The sequence below is a fragment of the Pseudogymnoascus destructans genome, assembly GCF_001641265.1.
Source record: "Pseudogymnoascus destructans isolate 20631-21 unplaced genomic scaffold scaffold_47, whole genome shotgun sequence".
Lineage (NCBI taxonomy): Eukaryota > Fungi > Ascomycota > Leotiomycetes > Thelebolales > Thelebolaceae > Pseudogymnoascus > Pseudogymnoascus destructans.
In genome coordinates, this window is record NW_020167565.1 from 32,156 (window position 1) to 54,345 (window position 22,190).

A 22,190-nucleotide genomic window follows, 5' to 3' on the forward strand; every position below is an offset into this window, starting at 1 on the left:
GTGTACGATGATAACACAGGTGTGGCGGTGCGTACGGAAGGGATGGAGATGGGATAATCCATAACTATGCACCCACTGCTTATCTGAAGAATAGAATGACACCTAAACACGGTATCACGTGTTAATTAGGTAGCAAGTCTGTGATTTTCCGAGCGCGAACCAAACTTGTAGAATTCAATGGGGCCACGGCCTTTACTTATGCCGTCGCCCCTAAGCTACTCTACCGTACGAAACTACACTAATATGACTACGTTTCACTAAATGTAGTTGCCTGATTCTGCCTGATTCCTAGGGCCAGAATCACATCTCCCCCGACTTTGAGAAAAACAGGTCACCTGACCTCCTTTATTCACTCCCTATTTTCCAGCATAAGAGCCTCACTTCTACCCGCCTTTCTTCTTCTTTTCTGCTTTCTTTTCCATCACTCGTACGAACTGTCTTCGCACAAAGACAGCACCCACCACCATCCTCCTCCCAACTTCTCTTTTCTTCTTGTGGAAGATGTCTTCTTCGGTCGACTTCCGTGCGGGAAGCACTGCGTCGGGCGGGCTGGGTGGTGGTGACGGTCGACGTCGTGGTGGTCAGGGTGGTGGGCGTGGCCGTGGAGGCCGTGGTGGCAAGGGCCACTACACACCAAAGGTATGTGTGATTTCCCATTTCTGTAATGGTGGGTGCACCAGATATGAGAATCTAGCCACCCAAGGAAGGGATGAATTTACTAAGACAACACACTGTCTTAGGAAACAGAGCCAAAGGGTTGTAGCTTAGACTATTCCACAACGCAGCAATCAGGTGTATGATGTGGTGAAGTGGTTTAGACAAGTTGCAACAAATGTTGAGTCTGAGAACTCAGGGGTAAGTCAGAGGTTAGCACCTCACTGACTTTTCAAAAACAGAGAATAACAAGATCAATGCTTGGAAGCTTGGAAAAGACGTAGAAGTATGTGCTAGTCGATTTACTGTATTGCCTGCTTGCCCTTTCTTAAGGAAAGGGCAATCCTATTTATGCCAAAGGAGTGTAGTTCTCTCATTTTCCATGACTTTCCATGACTAACCAGGCTTGGTAAATGTATTAGAAATCAAGTGCGACCCACAACTAGCTTGCTAATCATGTAGTGAACGTAAGAGAATCCCATAGAACCATCTCTTGGGTTCCTAGCCTATAGGAAGTGAAAAGGAGGTCCAAGGTCAGAGTACCTATAGACAAATTATGTCATAACTTAACCAATCTTGTGGGTAACTAAGGAGCGATGACGTGTAATGAATCATAGAGGGTTGTAGAAGCTTCTAGAGCTATCGTTCATGTTCCTAGGCCTCTAGTTGGTAGAGATATGCCATGTGGTAGTATTGGCCCACCCCCTTAAGGAGGAGATTTTCTTAATAACTTGTTCAATGAGTGTCCAAATGATATGCCGTGATGTATGTAGCATAAACAGATGTAGTAGAAGAGTTTGCAGCAATCATTGAGTAGTATTGCTTCTGTTGTTGGTGTGATAAGCCAAGATATGTATGGTGACTTGTAGGTTTGAGGAGGAGATTTCTAAGTTTGCTCTTGAGTTTGATAGCAAACTGAGTGCAACGAATGTCAGTATGACAATTTCGTTCGGAGTTCTCACTTTCGTCTCGTTCGGAGCTGATATTCTCACAGGGCGACTTCGTCACGAGCACCACGATGGCGATCGAGGCAAAGAAGACTGCCACCGCTGACGTGCAACACGTCATGGCCGAGTTCCCCGTCCGGCGCCAGATCGTCTGGCGTAAGAACCGAGAGACCGATCTCTCGAAGCATGGTTCGTACGGCATTGCCGTGGAGGTGCAGGCGCGTGGCAACGACAATGCCACACCTTGCAACTCTTGCGCTCGTGGCGCTGGTCCGTTCGAGACTGGCTGTGTCTCCTTCTCCTCCGGCTATGGGCCGGGAAACAAGGTTCCGTTCGGTGGCGCATGCGCCAACTGCTTCTGGGGTGGCCAGGGCGGTCGCTGCACTTTGCGCGTTGGTGGTGGTAAGTTCCCTTCCTCCTTCTCCCTTCTCCTGTCCCGTACTGACCTGTGGGAGCCCGCACCCGTGTTCGTTCGGGATCCTTGTATCAAGACAAGGCCCGTACGAACACCCATCTCGGGTCAGGTTTCGACCTGAACACCACCGACGGTGTGCGGGATGCTCTGGCGGAGCTTCGTGGGATGGAGCGTGCCCTCTCTGCGCGTGGCAGGGCTTTGGAGGGGGGTGCGACAGTGGAGGATGTTTTGTCCGAGGACGACGTGGAGAGTGAGGGTGAGGGTGAGGGGTCGACTTGGGAGGGATTCGAGTAGATAGCTTCATACGAGACAACAATACGATGATTTCCCTCTGCTTTTTCTCTGCTTTCTTGTGACAAATGAAATATGTATAGAGAATTGAGCACCTTCTTCTTTGGGGCTTTCCGTAAAGAGTAGTTCGTACGAGTATCCCGAGCGAACTTCGTACGGGACTTCTCATTCCTGTTTTTAAGAGGGGCAAGGCCTACCCTCTGTTGCTCTTCGTTTGAGCTTTCCTCTGTGTTACCAACACCAGATGGGCTTCCGTCTGAATACTGGACTGCAATTCCAGACTCTTCGTTCGGACTCTCTTGAGATAGGGGTTGCAAGTCCCTACTCTCAAGATCAATATAGGAGGCAGTTGTGACTGCAACTGGCAGCTCCTGTGCGGGTGTACGCATTTCCTGACTCTTCTGTACAGTCCTTTCGCTCGTCACAATAGCAGGTTCGTTCGAGGGGGCTCTAGGCTGCCTTTCGTTCGAAGGTACGTCTACCTGTATTTGCGTATTTGACTGAGGGATCACCGTAGGACCCTGTAACTGAGTATCTACACTTCGAACGATCGTTTCCGAAGGTATTTGTTGGGGGGTAATAGTATCATCTCGTTCTTCTGCTTGTGCCTCTTTTTCTTCTCTCCGTTTGAGAGCGAGGACTCTAGCCTTAAGCTTCTTGAAAATAGCCTCTTCGTACGAGATATCACCTATTTTTCCCTCCCCTAACTTGCTTGAATCTAGTCCTCTAGATTGTAGATTCAGCCATTCACGCTTAGTGATCATAGCCAGTTCCTTATAAGAATATCCTAGAACGCCTTCTTGCTCTAGGAGTTCTCTAACTTCGTCCGAAGGTGATATGAGTTCAAACTTCGAACGGATAGTGTCTAGATTAAAACTAGAACTCCACTGTCCAGTTTCCTTATTAACTGCTAGGTCGTTCAAAGGTAATAGCCGGTTCCCATGTATAAGGCTTTTCACGATCTTCTTGTGGCAATCCTCCAAGGCATAAGTTCCGATCGGAGCTGCCATGATAACCTTGTATGGTCCATACCATTTCGAACGGAATTTTCGAGGGTTCTCATCCCATACGAGAACATAGGTGCCAACCTTTATGTCTGGCTTTGGAGCGAACTGCTCGTCTCGTACAAGGGATGCTTTGATTGCTGCCTCAACAAGCTTCTTATTTGCGTTCACTCGAGCTTCGTTCGAACATGCATGTCATTTGATTATCTTCTGTACTCTGTCTTCCTCTGAGCCATTATAGGCTTCGTACGAATCTCCTGGTAACTTTGGATTGACTCCGTAGAGGAGGTAAAACGGGCTGTACTTGCTTACAGCATGAATACGGAGTCGAGTAGCAAAGACTGCTTGTGTAAGGTATTCATCCCACATCCGTACGGGCTTTCCATATAGATATTTCGTTAACATTGCCCCAATAATTCCATTGAATCGTTCGATCTTTCCATTCGTTTGGGGGTGGTAAGGGGTAGTTGTTCGGTGTTTAACCTTAGTAGGCTGTAGGAACGTTTCCATAGCCTCTGAGACAAGGTTAGTCCCATTATCCGTTAAGATCTCGTTCGGAATTCCATAGACAGCGAATATATCATGATGTATGAAGTCCATAACTGATTGTGTAGTTGCATCCTTTAATGCCTTTACTACAGGCCATCCTGTAGATCGTTCGATAGCTGTTATAATCCAACAGTTACCATTATACGTTTGAGGTAATATTCCTATCAAGTCTATTGACCATTGATCAAACAAGCGAATACTCTCTCGTTCGAGGGTATTTCGGGGCCCTCGTACGACATTGGTACGAGCGCCCTTTGACACTTGACAAGCCGGACACATCTGTATCTGATTTTGGACATCACGCTCTATTGTAGGCCACCAAACTCTATTCTGTAGAGCTCCATTTAGGCCTGGCCAACCCAGGTGTCCGTAATCCCGATGTGCTCGTTCGAGGTATACCTTCCGAAATATCGGAGCAAGGTATGCCGCTTGTCCTGTCTCTGTTTTCTTGTATAAGAGAGTATCTTTCTCTAATACAAAACTAGATGGCGGGTGATTCTTATCATCTAGAACCGCCTTTCGTAGTTTTTCATTCGAAGGTTCTTCCTTCGTACGAAGATATTTTATGAGAGCTTCCTCCCATTCATCCTCATCCACTGAGCGGATAGAATTGAACTGCGACTGGTATGCTTCACCAGTGCCAATAAAGTCAGGGCGGCGACTAATTGCGTTTGGAACTATAGCCTCTTTTCCAGGCCTATACTGTATGTCAAGATCATACGTTCTGAACTCAGCAATCCAGTGGGCTAGACGTTTTGATGGAACCTTGGTATCCTTGAGATACTTCAAACTCTCATGATCCGTAATGATCTTCGTTCGAGTATGATTATCAATATAATAACTCCACGTTCGGAGGGCGTGCTTTATAGCTAACAGCTCTTTCTCTTGAACTGCATAGTTAAGCTCAGCTCCTTGTAGCTTCCGACCATCGTACGCAACTGGGTGTAACAAGCCATCTGTTCCTAATTGTAGCAAACAGCACCCTATTGCCCATTCCGAAGCGTCTGTTTCAATCACAAACGGACGGTGGAAATCAGGTTGCGTAAGGATAGGTTCGTTCGAAAGCGCCTTCTTCAGGAGTTCGAACGAAAGCTGATACTTTGCTGTCCATATAATAGGGCGGTTCTTCTGCTTCCGTTTCTCTGGATCTTCCTCCTTCAGCAGGTCGCTTAAGGGCGCTGCTATGGTAGCAAAGTTCCGTACGAAACGCCTATAATAGGAGGCGAGACCAAGGAACTGTCGGACTTCATGTACGTTCGAAGGTGTAGGCCACTCTTCTACTAACTTTGTCTTTGAGACAGCTGTTCGGAGCTGTCCTTGCCCTACAATGTGTCCACAGAATTCAACTGTCTCTACCCCTACTATACACTTGCTTGGTTTTGCATATAGCCTGTTCGTACGAAGACTCTTGAGAACCAAGGCTAGATGCTCTTTATGCTCCTCGTCCGAATTTGAGAAGATGATAATGTCGTCAAGGTATACCATAGCAAATTTATCCAAGTAGGGCTGTAGTATAGTATTCATCATCGTTTGAAATGTAGCGGGGGCGTTCGTAAGTCCCATAGGCATCACTAGGAATTCGAACTTGCCTTGGCGAGTGTTGAAGGCTGTCTTATCGACACTATTTTGTGCCATCCGAAGCTGATAGAATCCAGAGAGTAGATCAAATTTGCTTATCCTTTTTGCAGCCCCTATTCGATCGAGGCAGTCTTGGATGCGTGGTAAAGGATAGGTGTTCTTCTTCATAACAGCATTTAAACCCCTGTAATCAATGCACATACGCCATTTCCCTTCTGGCTTCTTCACAAATAGAACAGGGAAGCCCCATTCACTTGAGCTCGTACGAATTAGGCCTTTATCCAAAAGGTCCTTAATCTGCGTAGCTTGCTCTTCAGCTTGCGTATATGAAACAGGATATGCAGCCTGATTAACAGCCCTTGCATCCTCAACATCGATCGAGTGTTCCCATTGTCTCTTAGGTGGTAACGATTCTGGGAGTTCCGAACGGAAGCAGTCTTGGTACTCTTCTATCACCGTTCGAAACTGGGTTGGAATATCCTTTGGTAATTCGTCCGAAGCTTTTCGAACAAAATACATTAACCCCTGGGAGCCCTTCGTTCGGAGTGCCTTCTTGACATGTCGGGAGGTAATTAGATTGAGGCCAGCGTCTTCTATCGTTCGAGCTGGGCGCTCCAACTGTAACCTATGTGTTCCCTTACGGTCTTTCAGTGTAACTTCCGAACGGGCCCAATTTATAGTTGGGTTAGCTGATCGAAACCATGTTAATCCTAAGATAACATCATAACTCGGTATATCCATAACTGTTGCAGTTATCGATATTGTATAGGTGCCGATTCGTACGAACAATCGTATATATTCGTTCGAGGTAACAGCACCTCCGTCTGGTAGGTCGACTCTTGTGGTCTGCCCTTGTTTTATTTCCCCTATCTTTATCGCAACCCTTCGTGCAACATACACTCAGTCTGCTCCGCAATCGAGAAGCATTTTCAAGGTCTGAGGCTGGCCCTGTAGGGTCTCTCCACTCACAACCATCGTGCTACTTCCGATCGAATTTAAGGAACCAAGGCATTCGCTCGAAGCAGCTTCGCTATTATCCTGTTGCTCATCGTTCTCCGTCGTTGGATATTCGTACGGGCTTGAGGCCTCCTGTAGCGCATCACCTAGCTGGCCTTGAAGGTCTAGGGATGCCACTAGTTTTCCGGATCCTGTCGTCATTGTCCGTTCGAACCCCCTTTTCGTCCTGAATCCTTCGTTCGGGTACAGTTCCGTGAGATATGCTCTTTATTGCTGCAATTAAAGCAAGCCTTGTTCTCTCGACACCATGTCTTAAATCCAGCAGGGTCATTCTTTGCACTTGGCATATTAGATCCCATTCCGTAGTTCTGCCCTTGGGATTCGTTCGAAGACTTCTGTAGCTGTTTTACTCTAAATAGAGCTCGATCGACGTCGTCAGCTTTATTGATGTAGGAGTCTAGGTCTCGGATATCCCCATGGTTCTCTTCCATCTTCGCACGTATATCCGTTCGAAGGCCTGTCTGGAACCTCCGGAGAATCTCATATTCTGTAGGAGTCAGATCAAGGAAGAGGACCTGGTGCTTCAAGGAATTCGCGGACTTCGTCTGCTTCATAGCTTCGTACTTCTCTCGACGCCTTTCAATCGAATGGATATCACCAAAGGCTTGCTGTAGCTCATTGCAAAGCTGCTGTGCATTTATAGGAGCTTGTCGGCTTGTAAGCCTTCGTTCGATTTGGAATTGAAAATTCGTCCACCATGTCAACGCTGCACCTTCAAAGTATTGTGTAATATACTCAACAGCTTGAAGGGGCTCAACATTCGTTCGAGTAAGCTTCTCAAAGCGAGTAAGAAAGCTAAGCATATCCATGCACCATTGTTCGCAGGCTCCGTTCTTTCGTTCGCCACTATACTTGCGGGGCTCTTTCAAAGGTAGCTGAGCCTTTACCAGCTGTTGCGATGGCAGTATTCCGAACGAAGGATGTCCTCCGAACGTAGGCTGGGTCCCGAACATAGGCTGGGTGTTGTATGTAGGCTGTGGCTCGAACAATGGCGTTGTTGGTAGGGGGACCTCTGTAGGAATAGCCCCTGACGGTGTTTCGTTCAGTGACGACTCAAGTGCTTCCGAACGGATATTTAAGAGTCGCTCCTCCATTCTAGCAAACTGGGCGTTCAGTCTCTCTTCAAAGGACTGAAGCATTTGAGCAGTTTGGGTACTCATATCATGGATCCGAGTGTTGGTAATCTGCTCAACTGTCTGCTGTAGCATAAGGCGATCTTGTTCGGACATTCGTACGAGCTGTGAGTCTCCGTTCGACATATTGCAAAGTGATAATTTCTGATAGGGGTTTGGTTTTGAAGTTGGTTCTCAGGTTTGAATGCTTCACTATTGCAGATGCAATTCTCACCCTATACTCGTATTTCGGCACGATCGTACGAACCTCGGCTATTATCGTCACATTCCTCCTCTTCTTTAATTAAGGGGTTCATTACTTCCCTTATTAAGTAAAGAGTGTGGTGATAGTGCGGTTCTTGTGGGGCTCCGAACGAAAATCCTGCTCCTTAGCAATCTTTCGTTCGAAGCCCTCGAAGGATCCAGCTAGAACTGGGCTCCTTTTTCAAGCAATTGCTACCAGATGTGATTTTCCGAGCGCGAACCAAACTTGTAGAATTCAATGGGGCCACGGCCTTTACTTATGCCGTCGCCCCTAAGCTACTCTACCGTACGAAACTACACTAATATGACTACGTTTCACTAAATGTAGTTGCCTGATTCTGCCTGATTCCTAGGGCCAGAATCACACCCGACCACTGGAGAAACCACATGATTTGTGTGTCATCCCGTACCACGGTACTTCCTGCTCCAACACGTTTTTAACATAAGTAATGGCACGTGATATAACTGAGTTGCCAAGTGAGTAATCCTCATTCAACAATACTCGGGACATGAGTGAGTAACTCAGCTGGGTGAGTGAAAATTCTACTACTCGACTCGTGAGTACCCAGTGCGCAGCCTAATCACGGTCTGCGCCTCCCCAACATTTCGTTGAGTGGCATTACGCCACCAACACTAACTTACTTCCTTCGTTGGGTGTTCATCGGTGCATCTGGTGGATAAGCTTGCATGGAGATCTGTCTGCCTTGTCCACTTGTCTCCATATCCGAAGGATTCCCAAGACCCATAGAGTGGACCTTTTGTCAGCCTACCCCCTCTATTTAGCATTACTTTATTTGTGAGGCTGAGCTGAGCTGGAGCAGCCACGGTCGGCTCATAACTTCCGCTGCCAACTCATCCAACAGAGAAAGTATTTATCAGCTGGTGCCTGCCTCGTTGTTGTCGCCTTGTACAAGTCATCCAAGACAAGAAGCTCGTGCTTGTTCTCGCCCTTGGCATGCCTAAAGCGACCACTCTCCAATATGGCACTTCTCAAACGCAACTCCCAATCCGTAGCCTCCAACCAACCAGCTGGCACTAATGTACAGAATGGCCAGGCCAACGGCGTGCGCCCAGACTCTGTTGCTCAGGCACCTCCAACATATACCCCCACTAATGGCAACCCTACCAACCTCACCGAGGCGGAGATGATGAACGCGGCCGCAGAGAATGGGAATGCTGCTGGGGCCCAACCTGACATTGCATGGGCCTTCTCAAATCTGACGATCAAGGAGAACGGTAATGGTTTCCCTACTCCGGAAGAGACTCTGGGGCATCTCAAGCTTCTCGAGGCATTCTATGCGCTTAAAGACGAGGTCGCATATACCGACGGGGCCTTTGGGCTATTCGATTGTCGGGCTCCTGGTACAGACGAATCCGTTGCTGGAGACCAACCGGCTACGATCAAGAGACTCGAGGCCTTGGCTCAGATTAGGGAAAAGAGATGGGCTCTGTACGTGGCACGAGCTGCGGATCGGTTCGAGTCGTGGTGGACCAAGGTCCTCACTCCTATGGATAAAGCATTCTGCAATAGTCTAGGCCCATCATTGGGGGTTTCGAGGCTACGCACATCCGATCTTACCGCTGTATTGTGGGTTAAGTTTGTTGACGAGCCTGCATTTACCAAGTGTCCCAACCACCCTACAAAACGCTGGAAGCATCTCCAATGGGTATGGACTCGTGATATGCTTCCTCCTCTCGGTAATATTCACTTCCTGGTTCCACTGAGCAACTGTCGCTGACAATGTACAGATGTCCTCATGGTTTGGCATTCTTTCATGCTCAACCCGCGCAACTATCTGGAAGACTGTATGCGGTTCGGACTCAGAGACACGTGGTACGCCGGAGTACCATGGAAAGCCGTCAATGACTCTATCAATGACAGCTTTTACTACGAAGTCACTGATGCTGCAAAAACCAAATGGGCCTGTTCAACAAGTCGGCCGTGGAGCAATTTAGACGAGGCCTCCGTGAAGTCCTTGAAGTGTCCGCGTTGCTCGACTTTACAATCCATCCCATGGACGACAGCCTCCATGGAGGAATCAGCCCGCCACAATTGGGACATGAAGTATGTGGGCCACGGCTATGCGGAGGCAGACCTTCGAGGGACGTGCCCCTTATGTAACCTGAACATCACCCACGATATTCTCAGGGTCGCCAAATTCAAACGAGATGCCGAGGATCTATTGCGATCCGATTACCCAATGGGCGGCACTGTTGTCCCCGGGAAAGGCGGGACGCCACTCAATGTGCGCCTCCATGAGGCGACCTATGGCCCACAGTCGTTTCCAAATCGACTCATTAAAGAACATTTGAGAACACAGGTTCTTGACCTCAATAAAGAGGACTATGGCAGCCAATTCTGCAGGACCGGCAACTTAATCTACGTTCGGACCCTGATTGAGGAGTCTATAGGGGATAAGACTATCATTGCAAAGATCAATGGGTATAAAACCAGCGGGAAAATGTACCCAGACGAACGTCTGGCCGTGAGACACATGATGTCAAGATATTGGACTAACCACTCACTCTTCTCTATGGAGCTCAGCTCAGCTGTAATTCGCCAGGGCTCCTTCGTGGACAAGATGCACAAGATCGACTGGCTGCATAGCCCAACGGCTCTCTCCACGATGGAGCGTCTCCTGGTCAAATACGAACGCTTCTTCCGCATTATGGCATCCAACCCCAAACAAACGGCTGTTCCAACCTTGGATGTCGACCTTGCTTGGCACACGCACCAGCTTAGCCCGAGAGAATATTACAATTTTTCAATCCGAATGACAACCGATCGCTTCATCGACCACGATGATAAGATTGATGAGCAAAAGCTCAGCGACGGCTTCGAATGGACGTCCAAGGAGTATGAGAGGATCTATGGCACGGTCTATTCCGAATGCACCTGCTGGTACTGCGAGGCCATTCGCGCCAAGCACGTGAGCTCAGCCAACAGCATCTTCAAGAAGACCTCAAAGCATGACAAGATCTCTGATGAGTTCTACAAGAGCGGCGCAGCCCACTTCTGCCCGCCCAGTAACAGCGCGCACATCAGCGCGCACAATGCCGTGCCCGTGGTGAATGGCGATCCGATGAACAGGAGAGTGGCAGATAGGCTTGCTGCAGCGCGGAAGAAGCAGCTGGACGAGGCCTACGCAAAAGCATGCAAGCGCGCCATCAAACGAGGCAGACCTGTGCCACCGAAGGAGCAGTTCGTTGCTAACCACTACGGGATGGCTTATGCCTCGCCATACCCTTACGGGATGATGTACATGACGGTATGTATTCCAGGATTTTTAGACTCTGATTCCCAGGACTTTGCTAACTCGGATTTATCAGGCCTTCATGTACCCGTACGGCCTATACTATATGCCGATGGGGATGGGTGTCTACGGCGCATGTGCGGCTGGTACGTGCAGCGGCGGAGGGTGCGGTGGTGGAGGAGGTTGTGGTGGGGGATGCGGTTCTGGTGCTGCATGTGGCACCGGTGGTGGTGATGGAGGAGGAGGAGGAGGAGGAGGAGGAGGAGATGGGGGGGGTGGAGGTGGAGGGTGTGGTGGTGGCTGCGGTGGCTGTGGTGGAGGTGGTTGAAGTCGATGGTTTGGTTGGGAGTTTGTTGGGAGTTTGGCATCGGTCTTTTTAGCAATTCGCGTTTTGTTCATTGCTTTCAAAGCGACTGAACTTTATTCTAGTACTCATGCATCCAAGTCACTAGGGGAGGATCGTGCGTTGCAGTCACGTAGAGGGTTATGCCTTTCAGCATAACTTTGAAGAGGCGGAGAATTCCCGATCGAACCTCGGCCCCAGCTCAGGTCTTCCCCGCAACGACAGCGCTAATACCGACATTGTCCCGAGAAAACGCTCCACTTCACCCCACTGCCGACCACCGCCAGCCATCCAAATCCTCGAATCCTCGAAACCCCAGCTGTTAAACACCATGCATCCCTTGGTAGGTAGGGAACTCGGCTGATCTCGACATTCTTCCAGGGACATACAATAGTGGCAATGCCCCCTGGCCTCCGATCTCTTTCAACGTTCACCAACACAGCTACGAAACTCGAACATTTCTTGGGATTGGCTTTTCGACGGGTACGGAGACAGCTGGGACATTTGGCATTCACACCATTGCGAATTCGAGAGCTGAGAAGCCGAGGAACAGAACTCAATACAGAGAAGCGGACAATCACAACCATGCCTCCTCCACAACCACGAACTCACAAGGCGAAGCCGCCAAGTCCGGAGCCTCGCCCGAGCTCCAGGTACGCAACCTCTCCCCCTATCGCTTAGTCGTAATCCTAGCTAACAATTGACGCAACAGCATCCTTCTGATTTCTCCCGAAAACAAGATCCTCCTCCTCCACCGCGTCAAGACATCTTCCTCTTTCGCCTCCGCCCACGTCTTCCCCGGTGGAAACCTCTCCTCGCAAGACGGCCCCATCCCAGCTCCGAGCTCTCCCGAACGCCACGTCGACAGCCCCGTCTATCGCCTCGGCGCCATCCGCGAGTGCTTCGAGGAATCCGGGATCCTCCTGGCGCGGCACCGCGATGGCGGGGGCATGCTCGAGGTTCCCGACGCGGAGCGCGAGCGCGCGCGACGGGCGATTCACAGCGGGGAACTAAAGTTCGGCGAGTGGGTGAAGGAGATGGGTGGGGTTGTGGACGCGGACGCGCTGCTGCCGTTTACGCGGTGGATAACGCCGACGTCGGTTCCGCGGCGCTTTACGACACAGATGTATGTGTATTTCTGGCCTCTGCCGGGGGCGGGGCAGGATGCCAAGATCCCGATTGGGGGTGACGCGATGATTCCTACGCCGACGAGTGATGGGGGGCTGGAGCATACGGCTGCTGTGTTCCAGAGCTGTGCGACATGGCTGGAGCAGGCGCGGCGGAATGAGATTATTATGTTCCCGCCACAGTTGTATCTCATCTGGCTGCTGGGCAAGTTTTTTGAGGGGGGCAAGGGAGGGGCGATGGACCTACGAGAACAGAGAGAGAAGGCCAACGAGTTCCTGAAGGGGAGTGGTGCCAACGGGGTGCCGTGGGCTGATAAGGTTATCAGCCCCGTGCCATTGGGCATGTTTGAGGGTAGGGCAGTGCTGAGCCTCGACCATCCTGGCCCAGAGCTGAAGGGGAGTGGGCGACGAGGAGAGAGCGGGCATGTTGTGCAGGTAAGATTCTCCAAAGAGGGGCCGCGCGATGCAGAGGTCAGAGACGCAGTGGAAATGAAGAAATTGATGGGGGAGGCGAAAGGGAAGTTGTAGATTATGGTGAGTCAGACGGTGTATATAGCCAAGGGTTGTACCAGGGGATATGAACATATGATATACATGTTAGCAGCGCCAAACTTCAGAGAATGTTCGCCAGATGCATTCAATGGGCGTCTTATGTTTCCTCCTGCACTTTCGGCTTCTTTCGTACGGTACGTGCATGATAGAATTTATTATATGATCTTTTATTTACGTGCGTTATTATTGTTTAAAGGTACCCTTTTCTAATTCTATGGCAACATTATTTTAGGCCCTTCAAAAAATGGCCTTACATTCAGGGTTAGAAAATCAATTATAATCATGATTATTAATAAAGATATAATCATGACTATAATCTATACCTTATTAGGCTTAGTTATTATCTAAGGGCAAAAACTCCATATACCCAGTATGTCATACTGACATTCGTTGCACTCAGTTTGCTATCAAACTCAAGAGCAAACTTGGAAATCTCCTCCTCAAACCTACAAGTCACTATACATATTTTGGCTTATCACACCAACAACAAGAGCAATACTACTCAACGATTGCTACAACCATCTATGATTCATTACACATCATCGCTCCTTAGTTACTGGGCTGATATTACCACATAGCATATCTCTACAACCCTCTATGATTCATTACATGACATCACTCATACTACCCCATGACATATCTCTACCAACTAGAGGCCTAGGAGCATGAACAATAGCTCCAAAAGCTTCTACAACCCCCTATGATTCATTACACGTCATCGCTCTTTAGTTACCCACAAGATTGGTTAAGTTATGACATAATTTGTCTATGACATAATTTGTCTATAGGGGTACTCTGACCTTGGACCTCCTTTTATAGGGGAACCTAAGAGATGGTTCTATGGGATTCTCTTACGTCGACTACAGTTACCAAGCCTGGTTAGTCATGGAAAGTCTTGGAAAATGAGAGAACTACACTCCTTTAGCATAAATAGGATTGCCCTTTCCTTAAGAAAGGGCAAGCAGACAATACAGTAAATCGACTATCACATACTTCCACGTCTTTTCCAAGCTTCCAAGCATTCATCTTGTTACTCCTTGTTTCTGAAAAGTCAGTGAGGTGTTAACCTCTGACTTACCCCTGAGTTCCCAGACTCAACATTTGTTGCAACTTGTCTGAACCACTTCACTACATCACACACCTGATTGCTGCGTTGTGGTTGCTGCGTTGTGGAATAGTCTAAGCTACAACCCTTTGGCTCTGTTTCCTAAGACAGTGTGTTGTCTTAGTAAATTCATCCCTTCCTTGGGTGGCTAGATTCTCACATCTGGTGCACCCACCATTACACTGGCCCGGACACGCCAGGCGCAGCCCTCCTCAGGACAAACGGCAGTTGCCCCGTCTTTGTCCCTCCTCTGGAGCCGCCAGGAGAACTTCTCCTTGACGGCCCAGTCATCCAGGGCGCGGGACCAAGCGTCCAAGTCGAGGAACTCGCTGCCGTCGACAGGAACAGCGAGTTCGGCCAGCGAGGCCATCGTGGGAGGCGGGGGCGGGGCGGAGGAGGTTGCCTCGCGCAAGGGCTTCTGTGGGTGGTTTCGAGGGGGTTGGAGGGAGGGAGCCTAGGAGGGGGTCAGCGGGGTTCTTCGGTGGAGGGGAGGAAGGGAAGAGGGGGGAGGATTGGGGGTCTCAATTGACCCCCAACTTACCGTGCGATTGAGCTGGCATATTGCCAGCTCAATTGCTTCAAAAAGGCTGTATGAGAGCACGTACTCTCAATTGAGAGTACGTGCTCTCATTGGCTCATTAACCTTTCCAAAAGGGGGTTGGCAGGCGACTGGGTAGATGGAGTTTTATTACCCATTTACTGTGTAATGGTGGGTGCACCAGATGTGAGAATCTAGCCACCCAAGGAAGGGATGAATTTACTAAGACAACACACTGTCTTAGAAAACAGAGCCAAAGGGTCGTAGCTTAGACTATTCCACAACGCAGCAATCAGGTGTGTGATGTAGTGAAGTGGTTCAGACAAGTTGCAACAAATGTTGAGTCTGGGAACTCAGGGGTAAGTCAGAGGTTAACACCTCACTGACTTTTCAGAAACAAGGAGTAACAAGATGAATGCTTGGAAGCTTGGAAAAGACGTGGAAGTATGTGATAGTCGATTTACTGTATTGTCTGCTTGCCCTTTCTTAAGGAAAGGGCAATCCTATTTATGCTAAAGGAGTGTAGTTCTCTCATTTTCCAAGACTTTCCATGACTAACCAGGCTTGGTAACTGTAGTCGACGTAAGAGAATCCCATAGAACCATCTCTTAGGTTCCCCTATAAAAGGAGGTCCAAGGTCAGAGTACCCCTATAGACAAATTATGTCATAGACAAATTATGTCATAACTTAACCAATCTTGTGGGTAACTAAAGAGCGATGACGTGTAATGAATCATAGAGGTTCATAGGAGCTTTTAGAGCTATTGTTCATGCTCCTAGGCCTCTAGTTGGTAGAGATATGTCATGTGGTAGTATGAGTGATGTCATGTAATGAATCATAGAGGGTTGTAGAGATATGCTATGTGGTCATATTGGCCCACTAACTAAGGAGCAATGACGTGTAATGAATCATAGAGGGTTGTAGCAATCGTTGAGTAGTATTGCTCTTGTTGTTGGTGTGACAAGCCAAAATATGTATAGTGACTTGTAGGTTTGAGGAGGAGATTTCTAAGTTTGCTCTTGAGTTTGATAGCAAACTGAGTGCAACGAATGTCAGTATGACACATAATTCCAAAGGCCCCAAAGCCTTATTACTGGCATTTGCATATTTGAATTTGATCTTCTACCCCTAGGAACAGCACAAGATCTACCACAACATGCAAAAACATGTAATAGAACGAACACTCAAGCATCGTCCCAGATACTCGATCGAGCTCGTTTTTAGACCATTCACCATCGGATATATGCGTCATAACGCCCCCAGGCATCCATTCATCCAACCATCCCGAACAAGCTTTTCAAAGGCCTCATCACCCCTTAGCGCCAAACCCATCTGCACATCCCGTCCGCAACAGCCATATAGACGCAGTATACATCTCCAAGCGACCCAACCCCTTCAAACCGACAAGCTCTGGATCAATGACACGTTGTCGCCCTTCAACAAGATCCTGCCTGTATAATAGTCAGCATCATCCATTGTAAAGCATCCACACTCCAGGGCACCATACCTAGCGGCCTCCTCGTCTCCGTCTCATTCGTCTTTGTAATTTGCCCGACCTCGATCGCGTCGTCGATAACGAGGTTCATGAACTCATCGAATCCCTGTCTCTGTCAGCAACCGCACAAAGCTTTGGTGTGGTATATGAAAGACTGACCCTGATCTTCCCCTCGATGCGGATGGCAATTTGCTCGTACAGCCAGATGGACACTGTGGAGTTCTGCAGATGTTAGTATGGGTACGTGTATACTGCGTAACAGGTGTTCGTTGATGCTGTCCCGGGTGGCCTCGAGAGGTGTAGCTCTGTCCCTGCGGTATGGTATTTCGAGGATTGGCGTGCCCGTCCACCCCCCAAACAGAAGGACCGAACAACACCCACCTCCCTCCAATCCACCCGCACAGGCAGCATCCCGCAATTCCAAGCCACACCCCAGCCATCACGCTCCGAAACTTATGAGCTCTGTACTCACCGTCTGCAACAGCTTGAAAATCATATTGCTATACCCCTCGTCAGAACAAGCCCCTCAATGAGAATACGGCATGCGCGCCCGCGCCAACAACGCGCTCTTCGAGCCACCACAGCTGGGAGGAAGGGGAGGGCAGGAGTAGAACATACATAGGCGGCAACAAAACCCTGCGCCCACCACCACCACCTCCACCGCGTCCCGTCATCTTCACTGGTATATTCTTTCCTTCTTTCTTCCGTATAGAACAATATGTCGCGCAGAGTATAAATGCGCGCGTTGATCTGTCTAGAGGAGAACGGCGCGAGATTGTTGAGGTTCGTGGGGTCGGTAAGTAGGTGGGGGATAGATAGGTGGGAGGAATCAGAGCTCCAGATGCGCGTGCGTCGTTTGAAGCTCGGACGATGCGGCCGCGTTGGGTGAAAATGCGGAGAAATGTTGTTGCGGGATCGGGGAGGGAAGACCGAATATCAGATCCTATCAGATCCATCAGATCCACCCCTCCCCCCTTCCACCCTTCCACCTCCGCCTTCCCCCTCTTGGCTCAAGTAAGGGAAAGCTTTTTACTCTAAAGCGCCTGTCAAATAGGTACTATGTATGCATATATGCTGAGCTAAATTGAACAACGCACATGGGGGTTTGAACTACTTCGTGTACCATATACAAAGCCGCGTTATATCTCAGGGCGCAGGGGCGGCAGGATTGACAAAGGCCAAAATTGGCTTAATAAAGAGCATACTGGTCTATAAAGTTGGATAAATATATGAACCTCCCATTCGTTCCACGTTCCACGTTCCACATCTCCCATCTCCTTTTCAACCACGTCTAGGCAAGCCAGAACCACGCCCGCTGGAGGAAATTCTTCGGTATGCGCCTAACCTCTATTGCGGCCAGCTCATCCATCTCCTTCCTGCCGGTGATGATGTCGATATCCGGGATGGGGATGGCGAAGGGCGTGCGGAACCAGATCTTGTGTCCGACGTACAGCACGAGGAAGATGGGCAGCGTGATGTACGCGGCGAGGAAGTCGGACACGTTGAACTTGCCAGGCCAAAAGATCTGGAAGCCATTGGTGATGGTCAGGAGCGAGACGATGAAGAGCACAACGTATGTCGCGTATGGTTGGAATGGCGTTCGGTAAGGGAGGGTGTGCAACAGGCCGTGGTACTCGAACGCGGCGCGAAAGCGCAGGTACGTGATCATGACGACGATCCAGGCGATGAAGCCAGAGATTGTGCTGATGTTGACGAACCAGTTGAACACCGTGGTGCCCGTGTTGGACACGTTGAGGTATGCCAGCAGCGAGAACATCCATGTGAAAAGGACCGCGACGTACGGGACACCGTGCCTGTTGGTGCGGTTGAAAAACTTGGGCGCCTGGCCCGTCAGGGACATCGAATATAGCACCCGCGACCCGGAGTACAGGAAGGAGTTACCCGCCGACCAGGCGGATGTCAGGATGGCAGCGTTGATGGCGTGGTTGAGGCCCTTGATGCCAGCCGCTTGGATGCCAATGACGAAGGGACTCGCGGCCGCGTTACCGGCACCGCCTAGCCGCTTGTCGTCGGAGCTCACGACGACGCCGATGATGAGAGATGCGAGGCCGTAGAAGATTGCGAGACGCCACACGAAACGCTTGGCGGCCTTGGGGATGTTGCGGCGCGGGTCGACGGTCTCACCCGCAGCGATGGCGATCAACTCGGGGGAGGTGATGAAGGCGAATCCGGCCTTGACGAAGGCGTGCCAGTAGGCCAGGAACTTGCCCGTTTCATTGGGCGACATGTATTGTTTAAAAGCGCCCGGATTCTTCCAGTACCTAAAGCCGAGCCGGTCGTGATTGGGCCCGCCGCCGAAGAAGAGCACGATGCCGAGAATGATGAGACCGAGGATGGTGATGAGCTTGATACTGGCGAACCAGAACTCGGCTTCTCCGAAGAAGGAGACGGCGATTACATTGAGCAGCAGGATGATGAAGAGGACCATGGTGATCCAGACAGCGACGTTGACGGGGGCATTCCAGTAGTCGAGCACGATTGCGGCAGCGCTAGCCTCGGCGGCGACCAACATGGCATATGCGTACCAGTAGTTCCATCCGGCGGCAAAGGACAGACTGGGGTCTACGAAACGGTCTACGAAGTAGGGGACGGAGATACCCTTCATGGGCAGGTAGGTGACCATCTCAGCGAGGTTGTTCATGACACACCAGACGACGCCCATCATGGAGAGGTAGGACATGAAGAGGGGCGCGGGGCCCGTGTCGGCGAGGATACCACCTGAGCCAACGAAGAGACCGGTTCCAATGGCTCCACCTGTGGGATGTCAGTGTTCGCTCAGGTGAATTGGGGCGCAAGGAGAGGGGGAGAATGGCATACCCAAAGCCAGAAATTGGATGTGACGACTCTTGAGGCCTCGCTCGAGCTGATTCTGGCCATGGGTGAGATTGTATTCGGGATTGGTGGTGAGGACGGTGCCCAGCTCCGTCTCCTCGGCGCTGGGGCCATCGTCTTCGCGCTTGAAGTCCTTCATGTCGTTGAAGGAGGAAGAGAAGAGGAAGAAGAAACTAGAGATCGATTATTACTCGCGCAGCAAGGCTCGCGAGTTGATTAGTTACACCGATCATCATGGGCTAAGCTGTAAGCGGGCAAAGTGAGTCCCTGCTTTCAGCAGGGACTTACAGTAGGGGCCGAGTGTGGGGTTGAGGGGATTGTCTAGTCCGTTGTATCGTCATCGCCACTGTGCGTGCGACAATACTGGTGAGTGTGGTCACCGGCGTCGGCTAACCCTAAGTTGTCATGTTGGTCACGGGACTGGTCGTTGCATTCGGCCAGCCGTCGTGGTGACTAGTGCCAAGAGAGACTAGCGCAGCCTAACACAGTAGACGGTTACATGTGGCGTGGTATGGCTTGTGTGGTGACTAGTGCCAAGAGAGACTAGCGCAGCCTAACACAGTAGACGGTTACGTGCGGCGTGGCATGGCTTGTCGTGGTGACTAGTGCCAAGAGAGACTAGCGCAGCGTAACACAGTAGACGGTTACGTGCGGCGTGGCGTGGCTTGTCGTAGGTGGAGACGTGGCGGGTATAGTGGAGACAGGGGAGACAAAATGGGCAAAAGTTTTATATCCCAGACAAAATTGGACCGACGGCCGTGGCGCAGATACGACTATACCCTATACGGCAGGTGAGGGATACACTAAGGCGCTAGACCTACGCTAGCAACCCATCAGAACCGTTCTCACATCACATGACTACCCTTCTACACCAACCTCACACATCACATGACTACCCTTCTGCACCAACCTCACACATCACATGACTCACCCCCCGTGACGCGCGTTACGCGGAATATTCTCCGCGCGACTATTTCTCCTTGACCCCTGGCCGCGATACACAAGTCCGCCATGCGACCGAGCCGCGGATGGTTTGAGTTGAGTGGTGTCGCGTGTCACCAGATCCGCTGCTCATCTCTTCCCCCCGATACGACTGATACGACCACCCACCGCCGCGCCCGGCGAGCCCCTCTCTTTCCCATGTTCCTCCTCTTTTTGCTCCGCAATGTTCTTTTCTTTCTCTTGGTCCCTTTCTCCCTAGTCTCCACGACCTACCTCTACTACTACCCCCTATTCCACGGCTGCGGCTTTCCCACGCCAGGGTCCTCGATCTTCAGCAATGCCTTTGTGAGAACCGTCCTCTCGCACACCCCCCTCAGCCCTGCCGTCCCCGCGACCTCTCCCTTCCGCCTCCTCGCCGTCGGTGACCCACAGCTCGAAGGCTCCAGCTCCCTCGACCCAACCGCAGCCTCCCTGACAAACTTCCACGCCTTCTTCGGCACTTTGAACTCCACGGAATCCCTTCTCCAGCGCACCCGCACTGCCCTGCACGCCAACATCGACTTCTGGCTCGACGACCTGCCCCGCCTCGCCCGCTACGGCATCAAGCGCCTCGACCTCTGGGGGAACGACTTATACCTTGCGCACGTCTACCGCACCGTGCGCTGGTGGTCGCGCCCCACGCACGTCACTGTCCTCGGCGATCTACTCGGCAGTCAATGGATCGACGATGAAGAGTTCGAGTGGCGCAGCGACCGCTTCTGGTCCCGCGTCTTCCCGGACCATGAGAAGATCAGCGACGACCTCATACACACTACGATGCCCCCTATCGCCGTAGCCGATGGCGGCCAGGAACCCCGCAGTCAGCCCTTTCATACCATCGGCGAGGACGCAAAGACGTGGTCCACTCGCCTGATGAACGTTCCCGGGAACCACGACATCGGCTACGCAGGCGACCTGACTCTCGAGCGAGCCTCCCGGTTCGAGCGCGCATTCGGCCGACTCAACTATGCCCTCGAATTCCGCCTTCCTTCCGACCCTGAATCGCAGCAGCAGGCGCCGACCCTCCGCGTAGTCGTTCTGAACAACATGAACCTCGATACCCCGGTCTACGCGCCGACACTGCAAACAGACACATACAACTTCATAAACACTTTGGTCGGGTCCTCCTACCCAGTCGAGCACAGCGGCGTCTTCACCGTCCTGCTCACGCACATCCCTCTTCATAAAGTACACGGCGTCTGCAGCGACGGACCGCTCTTCGACTTCCATGAATCTGGCGAGAACGGATCCTTTCCTCACGGTATCAGGGAGCAGAACCACCTCTCTGACGCTGCCTCGCGGGGCGTCCTCGAGAGCATATTCGGCAAGTCGTCCAGCCCCGTCCAGCCAGGTGGAGGGAGGGGACGCAAGGGCATCGTCCTCACGGGCCACGACCACGAAGGTTGCGACGTATACCACTTCATCAACCAAACCTCTCCCGACCCGAAGTGGGAGGCTCACCGCTGGCCCGCCGCGCAGGCGCAGGGAATCCCGACCGACCCGTCACTCCCGGGCCTTAGAGAAGTCACAGTGCGCAGCGTCATGGGCGATTTCTCGGGCAACCTCGGCTTGATGAGCCTCTGGCTTGATGATGTCGGGGAGTGGCAGAGCGGGTTCTCGAATTGCAGGGCTGTGAGGGCGTGGGTGTGGTGGGTCGTGCATGTGGTTGACTGCATTGCGCTTGCAGTGGCGGCGCTGTGGGGTGCCGTGGAGTTTTACGCTAGTAGTGCCGGTCCGAACGGTTCGAAGAGGAGAGTGAATCGTGTTGCGAGGGCTGGCATCAGGGCCGCGAGTATGCGGAGTAGGAGCGCTGATCGAAGTGACATGGGGAATAGCAGCGGAAGTGATACCTCGACCCTGTCATCGGGGCAGAAGAAGAGCCTGCGCCGGAAGAGGAGCAAGCAGTCTATGAGAGGAGACTTGGGCGCGGGGAGACGCCAGTTGTCGGATGTGTTGGAGGTGCCAGAGTAATGAGGGGGTGTATGTATGTGTATTATATATGTATTTAGGGGATGTGGCATAGGTGTGGAGAGCATAATTAGCATAGCGTTGTAGCGATGATGATAACGAATGGATTGGAATTTTGGTTACTGGCATGAGAACGATGCAG

The 22,190-nt window shown here is 51.0% G+C and overlaps 6 protein-coding genes across 6 annotated transcripts; 4 read left to right on the forward strand and 2 right to left on the reverse strand.

Annotated features, from left to right (window-relative positions):
* Positions 1 to 1,672: 1,672 nt before the first annotated feature.
* VC83_09351 (uncharacterized protein) lies at positions 1,673 to 2,310 on the forward strand (the record flags this gene model as incomplete). Its single annotated transcript, XM_024472791.1, has 2 exons — positions 1,673 to 2,003; positions 2,057 to 2,310. 2 exons carry the CDS (start codon positions 1,673 to 1,675, stop codon positions 2,308 to 2,310), a joined length of 585 nt encoding a protein of 194 aa, XP_024319610.1.
* A 5,339-nt stretch (positions 2,311 to 7,649) lies between these two features.
* VC83_09352 (uncharacterized protein) lies at positions 7,650 to 11,764 on the forward strand. Its single transcript, XM_024472792.1, has 3 exons — positions 7,650 to 9,529; positions 9,581 to 11,100; positions 11,162 to 11,764. Exons 1-3 carry the CDS (start codon positions 8,812 to 8,814, stop codon positions 11,411 to 11,413), a joined length of 2,490 nt encoding a protein of 829 aa, XP_024319607.1. The 5' UTR covers positions 7,650 to 8,811; the 3' UTR covers positions 11,414 to 11,764.
* On the forward strand, positions 11,765 to 13,368 carry VC83_09353 (uncharacterized protein). Its single transcript, XM_024472793.1, has 3 exons — positions 11,765 to 12,081; positions 12,141 to 13,241; positions 13,340 to 13,368. The coding sequence occupies exons 1-2, from the start codon at positions 11,828 to 11,830 to the stop codon at positions 13,081 to 13,083; spliced, it is 1,197 nt and encodes a 398-aa protein (XP_024319608.1). The 5' UTR covers positions 11,765 to 11,827; the 3' UTR covers positions 13,084 to 13,241; positions 13,340 to 13,368.
* Positions 13,369 to 15,844: 2,476 nt separating this feature from the next.
* On the reverse strand, positions 15,845 to 17,202 carry SME1 (mRNA splicing protein sme1; the record flags this gene model as incomplete). The annotated part of the gene is made up of 5 exons (XM_024472794.1): positions 15,845 to 16,202; positions 16,259 to 16,352; positions 16,406 to 16,468; positions 16,719 to 16,746; positions 16,865 to 17,202. The coding sequence occupies 5 exons, from the start codon at positions 17,200 to 17,202 to the stop codon at positions 16,147 to 16,149; spliced, it is 579 nt and encodes a 192-aa protein (XP_024319598.1). The 3' UTR covers positions 15,845 to 16,146.
* Positions 17,203 to 17,245: 43 nt separating this feature from the next.
* VC83_09355 (uncharacterized protein) lies at positions 17,246 to 19,240 on the reverse strand. Its single transcript, XM_024472795.1, has 2 exons — positions 19,085 to 19,240; positions 17,246 to 19,021 (listed from the first exon to the last, which is right to left on the reverse strand). The coding sequence occupies exons 1-2, from the start codon at positions 19,236 to 19,238 to the stop codon at positions 17,538 to 17,540; spliced, it is 1,638 nt and encodes a 545-aa protein (XP_024319599.1). The 5' UTR covers positions 19,239 to 19,240; the 3' UTR covers positions 17,246 to 17,537.
* An 870-nt stretch (positions 19,241 to 20,110) lies between these two features.
* VC83_09356 (uncharacterized protein) lies at positions 20,111 to 22,160 on the forward strand (the record flags this gene model as incomplete). The annotated part of the gene is made up of 1 exon (XM_024472796.1): positions 20,111 to 22,160. The coding sequence occupies one exon, from the start codon at positions 20,111 to 20,113 to the stop codon at positions 22,049 to 22,051; it is 1,941 nt and encodes a 646-aa protein (XP_024319605.1). The 3' UTR covers positions 22,052 to 22,160.
* Between the last annotated feature and the right edge of the window lie 30 nt (positions 22,161 to 22,190).